Source organism: Lathyrus oleraceus, chromosome 7 (assembly GCF_024323335.1).
Source record: "Lathyrus oleraceus cultivar Zhongwan6 chromosome 7, CAAS_Psat_ZW6_1.0, whole genome shotgun sequence".
Classification (NCBI taxonomy): domain Eukaryota; kingdom Viridiplantae; phylum Streptophyta; class Magnoliopsida; order Fabales; family Fabaceae; genus Lathyrus; species Lathyrus oleraceus.
The window spans coordinates 317,373,345-317,382,830 of record NC_066585.1 but is presented as its reverse complement, the minus strand read 5'-3'; the positions used below and the strand labels follow the sequence as shown (position 1 = coordinate 317,382,830).

Sequence of the window (9,486 nt, the reverse complement as noted above, 5' to 3'; positions counted from 1 at the left end):
AAGCAAAATACAGGCATAGACATAGTTTCTCTATATCACTATACCTAGTTTCAGGATCATTAAGCATTCGACTAAGGTAATACATAGGTCTTTCGACACTTTTTTCATCCTCTTAACATACTTCCTATAGTCGATTCTGAAGCTGCAATATACAACCTCATTGGCCTATTCCTAACAAGAGGGGCCAGTACTGGAGGCTTAGTCAAATATTCTTTATTTTGTCGAAAGCCTCTTGGTGCTCTTCTTGCCACTTAAAATCCTCATTCTTCAGTCGAAGGAGTGGTGAAAAAGCTTTAGTTTTACCACTTAAATTGGATATAAATCTCCTAAGAAAATTTATCTTGCCAAACAAAGATTGTAGTTCCTTTTTGGTCGACGGAGGCTTGACGTCCATAATGGCTTTTGTTTTTCTTTGGTTTACTTCAATACCTTTTTTATGCACCATAAAGTCAATGAAATCACCCGCCTACACACAAAAAGCACACTTTAATGGATTCATTATCAATCCACATTGTCTCATCCTTACAAAGGCCTTTCGGAGATGTTCGACACGAGTAAGTCGACAATTTGATTTTATCACGATATCATCAATGTATACTTGCATGAAATCTTCAATAAAATCATGGAACACTGAGTTCATTACCCTCTGATATGTCGCTCTGGCATTTTTCAGGACGAATGGCATAACAACCCACTCATATGTATCTAAGGCTCCTGGGCATCAAAACGCCGTCTTCGGCACATCTTCATCTGCAATAAAAATTTGGTTATATCCATAATAACCATCTAACATACTTAAATATTCAAAACCAGCGACAGAGTCGACCAGCATTTCTGCTACGGGCATGGCATACTCGTCTTTGGGGGTAGCAGCATTTAGATCTCTAAAATCAATGCATACTCGTAAAGACCCATTTTTTTTAATTACTGGCACAATATTGGCCAACCATTCAACATACCTTGCAGTTTGTATAAACTTTCTTTTGAGGAGCCTTTCTATCTCTGCTTTTATTTTTGCCATGATATCTGGTGCAAAACGCCTAGGCGTCTGCTTTACTGGCTTTCTTCCAGCTTTTATTGGCAGTTTTAGCTCTACCAAATCCCTACTTAAACCAGGCATTTCGTTATAATCCCAAGCAAAACAATCCTTAAATTCTTTAAGTAGAGATATTACCTCAGATTTTAACTCTTTGTCGATGTTGACGCTGATGAATGTTGGCCTCTTGTCGCCATTTTCGCCAAGGTCGACTTCTTCTAAGGGGTCTTGTGGTCGCATCTTTTCTGGCGCCTTTGGATCTTTTTCAAACCCTAACGGTTCATCGTCGTAAATGCAGTCTAAACGTTGCATGTTGACGTTTCCTTTAGCAACATCTGACTTATCTGGAGGCTTGGGCTCAATAGCCAAAATATATTCTTTCTTTAAAACATAGGCCTCGACATCCATGTTTTCTTCAGCCTCTAGGGCTGATTTTATTTTGTTCTCGGCAACTTATGCCGAAATCCTCTTTAGAGCTTCTAGCTCAGACATCATCAGTGACATCCCCCTAGCCTGTCGGTCAGATTTCTACATATGGTGGTTCCTCTAAACGTTCCACATCCCAAATGAAGCCTTGAGTTTCGTGCAAAGTTAGGGAAACAAAAGCTTCACTCAGATTAGAATACACATCTTCAGCTGGTAAACAAGGAGAAATATTAGCCAACTTTCTCTTAAATTCCTTCTTGCCGACATTGTTCACGTCAGCCATAAAATAGCCTTGATCAGCTTGAATGTTTTCGACCACTCCATCTTCTCTCCAAATTACCAATCTCTGATGTGCTGAGGATGGTATAGCTCCCACACCATGGAGCCATTCTCTTCCGACTAGCAAATTGTAACTTGTCTTGGCATCTATTACCATGAACAATATCGGCCTATTGATTGAGCCGACAGTGACGTTCACCATGATCACACCCATGGTGCTTTTTGTTTTGCCCCCGTAGTCAGATAAGACTACGTTGTTGGATCTAACATCAGTATCATACTTTCCAATTTTCTTCAAAATATGGTGTGGCATGATGTTAATAGTAGCGCCAGAGTCTACCAATACTTTGTTGATAGTCACACCTTCCACTTTAGCCCTAATCAATAGAGGTTTCAAATGACTCTTCATAGTAATTTTAGTCCTCTAAAAAATTGCTTCTTGGCTCTCAACAGAACTATCATTCAGCACAAAGTAATATCTTGGCTTATGTAACTCCATTTCTTCAGCGTCTGCATCGTCTACCGAATCCTTCACCTCAGTAACACAATTGTATTCTTCTGGTAGAATTGACACCACGTTGACTAAGATATCCAAACTTGCTTCTGATTCTGAATTGAAGTCATCAGTAACCTCATCAGGACATTTTTCACTTGGTCGACGGACATACTCCCTGATCCATTCTTTAGCTGCAGTGTCGACCCTCACAACAACTCTCTTTCCAGAATCATCCCCATGACCCATGCCTTTTCCAGCCATTTCCCTAGCAGCCTCTCTTTCAGCCTGCCTGCGACGTTGGAAATGTCTCCATTGAGTTCTGGCCATGGGGTTCTTCCCCAAATAATTTTCAGAAACATGAGTCCTTTTCTCAGACTTGAACTCACGCCTGTAGTTGATTGCTAAACCTCATTTGGCAGCAGTAACACCTTATGGGGTTTCTAGTTTTCCCTGAGGCTTGATCCATGTGCCTCTAGGAGCACTTGTCGATGGTACAAAGCTCCTAGGCCTTACTTGAGCATTTTCCACAGCTTTCCTTGGGATTCTTTCATTCTGGCGTGCTATGTTCAGCCCACTTCCTTTGCTTTTTCCCAATTGTAGCTTTTGGAAATTTTCAGCAGCAACTTTGTCGGTGACTGCGCCACATCTAGGGCATAAGCAGACTTGTGAACCCTTATTCTTGCAGCGATACAGGAAATCTACCAAATCTTCATCAGCCTTTGGATAAAATTCAGCTATGTCGACATCTGGGCTTTCATCAGTTTCCTCTAACATGTCAGCCTCATCATATTCAGAGATCTCGACCATGTTGATCTCGACTGGCTCAACGAATAGAGTTTCCTCCTGGTGGAGAGGGTCAGTGTCGATCTTCATTTTGCGGCCAACAAATTTCAGCATGCCTTCTTGAATTGCTTTCTGTACCAGATCCCTGAAAAGATAACAATTAGAGGTATTATGACCAAGATAATTATGATACTTACAAAATCCTATTTTTTGTCTTTGTTCCAATGGTGGTATTTTAGTACCAGATGGCACCACCATTTGACCATCTTTAACTAACAAATCAAAAATTTCCTTACACTTTATCACATTAAATGTATAAGTTTTTGAAGGGAATTTTAGATTGTTTTCGACAGGATTTTTCCCTTGTGCAGGAAGTAATAACCGGCACTCATAAGCAGATCCTGGCTTTAACTCAGCCACGTCAAATTCTAATTCGGTCGATGAGGCATAATCAGCCTCATAGATTGGATTTGTCGCATCAAAATCGACGAAAGCTATTTTTTCCTTCTTAGCCTTTCTGTGTCTAACCTTTTCTAACCTTAGCCGTTCGAGATGTCGAACTCTATCAGCCAATTATAACATACTCTTTACAAAGGTTGGATCTATTTTCTTCCTAATGGAATAATCTAACCCCCAAGCAGCCATTTGAACAAGTTCATGTTCTGGTACTTGCGGAAAGCACCTGGCCTTTAATGATCTAAATATATTCAGATAATCGTCAATACTCTCAGCAAACCTTCTCTTAATGCTAGACAATTCTGCCAAACTGATTTTGGAATGCCCTTCGTAAAACTGTTCATGGAACTTCTTTTCTAACTTGGCCCACGAATCAATCGAATTTGGGGCCAAAGAAGTGAACCATGTGAAGGCAGCCTTAGTCAAAGAAGAAGGAAAGTTTTTTACTCTCAAACACTCATTATGAGCCAAATCTCCCGACTCGGTTAAATATCTGGCAATATGTTCTATTGTCGACTCATCAGATTCTCCCCCAAACTTAGTGTATTTAGGCACCTTCATTCCTCTAGGTGCCTCGGTTTGGAGAATAAATTCAGCCAATGGGGAAGCATATAGTGGCCTTTGCAATGTGGCACTCATACCATTCCCAGCCATAATTCTTTCGACAATAGTTGTCAAATTATTTTCCGCTGCTAAGTATTCTTGCCGACATTGATAGACAATTTGATCAGCATCTTGATGTCGGTTAACTAACACCATCTGGTTACGTCCGGCTACTCCTGACTTAACACCTTGATTTTGCTGGGGTCTAAGGATTTGTCCCTCATGGAATGTCTCGTCTTCTACTGCCTGTATCTCTACTTGAACAGGAATGGTTTGCCTAACCACTTGTGCCATTTGTCGAGCCGATGCCCCTAGGAAGTTACACAAGCATGTCAATTGATTAGCCACCTGCCTATTTGTTTCAGCAGATTCCTGTATCACAGGATTAAAAATTGTACCCATTTGATTAGTTAACATATTAACCAACTCATGATTACTATCATCCATTTGCTGCCTCAACGCCACTATTGAAGTATTCGACAGCGGCATGGTTCTATTTTGAGTATTATTCCTATTCTGAGCATTGCCCCCTTGCGCTAATCCCTGTAAGGAGGGACTCATATTTTGAGTGTTGTCTGAAAACAATGTTGCACTTGATGTTGACTAAAATCCTGGCATTAAAGAATACGGCATTCCATAAAGAGGATGTGTGGTACCAAAGTGAGGCACATAAGGTCTGAACGTTGTTATCGTTGATCCTGAACCTCCCGGTGGAGGTAGAGGAATTGATGCTCCAACCGCACATGTAGTCGACATCGCTGAGGCTGCACTTGTCAACGAAGGCAAAGTTGCAACCTGTGAAATTACTGTTTCTGTAGTGCATAAAGTCCCTTGTGGCACTTCATCCGTATTGGAGTTTGACATTTTCACAGTTTCTTGTGGTCTACTATATAGTTTGCCACTTCTAAGTTTCATACAACTGCGTAACTACACTAGCACTTGTCCCAGCGGGTGTGCCATTTTGTATACTATGGAAATTGGTAAATAATCGCTAGTCGTCCCTAAGCCTTAAAACTAAGGGTTACTTGCAGAATCGACCAGTTGATCCTAAGACATGTGCTAATGTAACAAGGTAACTCGTTCAATTCGACGGACTATTAACTTTGTGAGAAACAGCTTCTGACAAAATATTGAACAAGAAAAGGTTTTTTCCACACGAAATGATGATGCTATAGACTATGGGTGACTCGTGACCGACAACGCTATAACATTCAAAAGACATACACAACGAACACGCTTTTGGTGAATTCTATTATCGTAATAGAATTAGTGTCGACAGCGTAGACGACAACATAAAAGGATAATTCAAACGTAAACGAAATTAAAATAAAGTGTTCAATGGGAACAATTGAAAAATAAGGAAGTTACATTGAAGTAAATATGGTGATTCACGTACATAACACTCTTGAAAACTCTTGCTTCCTCGCGCTGGGAATGTGAAGTTTTTTACAAGTGATTTTGGTATAAAGTGAACACCCGGAGTCCTCTGTGGGATCCCCTATTTGTAATGAACTAAAGAAACTGTCTACAAGCAAAACTACTCAAAAATAACTGTATGTAGACAGACGTCGTGCCACACGATCCAAAAACTGCTTCATATCTTTGGCACTTGTTCTCCTTGTAACTGCTAGTCATTTTGAATTTCAAACTTATCTCGCTCAGGTAGTTATGTCGACACCATCCCCTATATGTTTGGTACAATCAAGAATTTCTTAAGTCCCAATCTCCGGTTCAATCGATAGAACGGATTTCAACCAAACATGTTTCTTCCGTCGATTTCATCTTCTGGAAACTTATGGTTTTCCCAGCTCTTGCTTATCTTGGGCTCATCTTTTCTTTCAAACCTCCCTTTGGTGGGGTATAATCCTTAAATGCAAAAGGCGCTTTCATTAATTAAGCCTTCAACATGTTTTATCAATTTCTTGTGGTAACAGATGTGAGGTGTATTCGAAGGTCTCTGGTAGAAATGCAGAAAACTATGTGTTTGATTAGTAATTATGAACATGACCATGATGGTTGTGTCATTTGCAGTCTGAACCCCCATGGGTGTATGGTTGTCAAGAGAGATATCCAGAAGTTGATGGATGAGAATATAATCCAGATTCAACATTCGAGGGATATGTGAGATGATGTAAATGTCATTGTACTCGTGTTCAATACCCCTGAGAGGGTAGTCATTCACTTTGATGGCAGCAACAACAATAATGTCAATAGATCGGTATCGCCGTTGGTAATACGGTTAGCAGGCCCTGTCCCCTATGCATCCAATAAAGTTGTGCCATACCAGTATAATTCCCCTATGATAGAGAATGATCAAGAGGTTCCTCTACCAGTTGTAGACTCAATGGTAAATATAGTAGAGATTACGAAGGTGATTCGTAGTGGTCGGGTGTTCAGTCCGGTTTTTCCTAAAGCTGTAGAAGATGTTTCCATAGGAAAGAAGGTAGAGATTCCTACAGTTAATCTGGTTAGTGCTCCAATGTGTCAGCCTGGTGAATCTAGCAAATTGAAGATTAATGATGATGATGAAGTGTTAAGATTAATCAAGATAAGTGAATTTAATGTTGTAGAGCAGCTCCTCCAAACACCGTCAAAAATCTATGTGCTATCATTGCTAATGAATTCTGAAGCGCACAGAGAAGCATTGCAGAGAATGTTGGAACAGGCCTATGTTGAACATGATGTTACTGTGAAAGAATTCTTTAACTTGAATTAACTTTTAATGATAGCAAATTGTGTGATCATCATCCAAATTGATTGTGCATTGCATTACATGATATATTTGTGTTCTTATTTTGTCCATCATCCCACTTTATTGTTGCATAAACATACATATAAATCTACATTGAAAATTCCCTTAAAATAACTATTAAAATGCATTTTATAAAAGTATGTATCAATACATGAGCCTTTGCATCGATACATGTAACCTGTGATTAATTACAAAACAATTTCTGCTCAGTATGCATCGATACTTACGAGCCATGCATCAATACATGGAAGGTCAAAAACTCCATGTATCGATACACACGATTCCTGCATCGATACAGGACTACTTGAGACTGCCTGTGCATCAATACATGAGCATTCAGCATCGATACATATCAGTGTAAAAATCACATGCATCGATACACACGATTTATGCATCGATACAGGACTACTTGAGACTGCCTGTGCATCAATACATGAGCATTCAGCATCGATACATATCAGTGTAAAAATCACATGCATCGATACACACGATTTATGCATCGATACATGAGTAATTAATTTCACCAAATATTCACACAACTTACAGTATGCATCGATACACACTGTTATGCATCAATACACAAAGTTGTTCTAAGTCATAACAACAACTGTTTTGCAGCATATAAGTACAGGTTTTCATAGCAGGTAGCAAGAAACGAATTCATTGAGCAAAAAGACAATTGAACACAAGATCAAAGAAGTGTTGGAGCAATTGTCAGTGAGCACATAGAAACCTGAAAGAGACTTCATCTTCTTCATCTTCTCAATCACTCTTCTTTCAAGAACATTTACACATAACAATTCTTGTTCGTTGGATCAAAGAAGCATTGAGATAACGTTCAGTGGTGTGATCAAGGATCTAGCTGTGGGTTGCAGTGGAACGATCGAGGATCTAGCTGAGTCGAAGATTGAAGGGGGTTTCTAGGAAAAACCTACTGGTTTGTCCTTCAAGAACTGGTGTGTTCTTGAGGGTTTCGGAGTCACATTTGCAGAACAGATTCAGCCGCAGCGTTGCGTTTGGAGATCGGGGGATTTCGCAAGCAGGTCGTGGAACCGGTGAATTGTTTGCAACTTTGTGCAGGAAAATCTTGATCGAGCTCAGATCAAGTGAAGGTTTATACAAGAAGAGGTTCTTGGAGTTTAGAAATTCTGTCTTTGTATCAAAACCTTGTATCAACGGATTCGGCAATAATTGATAATCAAAGTTCTCAATTTCATTTGAAATTGAGAGGGAGACGTACCCACACGCGAGGACGACGTGGGGAACTTCCTTAACAAATCTCTGCGTATCGTACTCTTACCTTAATCTTCTTTACGTTTCAAAACTGTTTTGCAATTTCTGTTAGTGTGTGGTGATTGATCATAATTCTGGACAGCAGTGATAATAAAACCTTTAATCATACACCATTGTTGTTTATCATCAAACACTCACACACCAACTGTTGACAAAACGGTTAACTAAATTGTGTTCATTGGAAATAGTATTTGAGGATAAGCGCATTCAATCTGTTAAAATTCTGTGTGTATTATTTCTGTCATTCTCATTAAAATCCAGCAACTGCACTTGCGTGTCCGGCTTTCTAGTAGCAGTTCAGAATAGACGGAAGTCGATTCGGGACTGCTTTTTCCGCTGTTTTTGAAAACTCTGATTAAACGTTAAATCCGTTAATTTTTTTTGGAGGTGATCTATTCACCCCCCCTCTCGATCACTAGCCACACCGTCTAACAAGTGGTATCAGAGCGCCGGTTCGCTGGTGCTCTGTGGCTGCCTGTAACAGTATGGATTCTGAACCAAAGGGGGCGTATAATAGAGCGCCTATTTTCAACGGTGAAAATTACGGCTACTGGAAAGACTGCATGCGGGTTCATATAAATTCTGTGGATAGGTTAGTATGGGCTGCCATTGAAAACGGTCCGTTTCAAATTACAATGACAAATGCGGTTGGCGCCATAGTACCTAAACCAGAAGATGATTGGAATGAGAAAGATGAGAAAAAGTGGTCGTGTGATTGGAGAGCTCGAAACATGTTAATTTCAGCACTTGGTGTTGATGAGTATTATCGAGTATCACATTGCACGACAGCTAAAGAAATGTGGGACGCTTTAGAAGTTGCCCATGAGGGTACTACTGAAGTAAAACAGTCCCGCATTAACACACTCAATCAAGAATTTGAGCTCTTTCGCATGAAACAAGGAGAATCCATCTCCGACATGCAAAAGAGATTCACCCATCTAACTAACCGATTGAATGCTCTTGGAAAACCTATTTCCAATGAAATTGCTACTAACAAAATTCTCAGGTGTCTTAGCAGGGAGTGGCAACCTAAAGTTACAGCAATCAAGGAAGCCAACGATCTTACAAGACTTACAATTACAACACTGTTTGGAAAGCTGGAAGAACATCAGCAAGCTTTGGAAAGTCTTGAAAAATATGAGAATAAAAGTAAGAAGGAGAAGGAAAAGAAAAGAGACAAAGAGGGAGAGAAGAAGCCAATAGCTCTTGTGGCTTCTAGCTCTAAGTTCTCACGAAAAGAGCAAAGCGACAATGATTCAAGTAGTGACAAAGACTCGGATGATGAGGAAATGGGACTGTTTGTAAGGAGATACAATAGATTCATTCGAAAGAATGGAGTCAAGCATTCCGACAAAAATCTCA

General features: G+C 39.9%; 1 protein-coding gene across 1 annotated transcript; it reads right to left on the bottom strand.

The window, feature by feature from the left end:
- Positions 1-2,666: 2,666 nt before the first annotated feature.
- Positions 2,667-4,568, bottom strand: LOC127103605 (uncharacterized). The gene is made up of 4 exons (XM_051040857.1): positions 3,924-4,568; positions 3,703-3,812; positions 3,298-3,582; positions 2,667-3,165 (listed from the first exon to the last, which is right to left on the bottom strand). Exons 1-4 carry the CDS (start codon positions 4,566-4,568, stop codon positions 2,667-2,669), a joined length of 1,539 nt encoding a protein of 512 aa, XP_050896814.1.
- Positions 4,569-9,486: the final 4,918 nt, after the last annotated feature.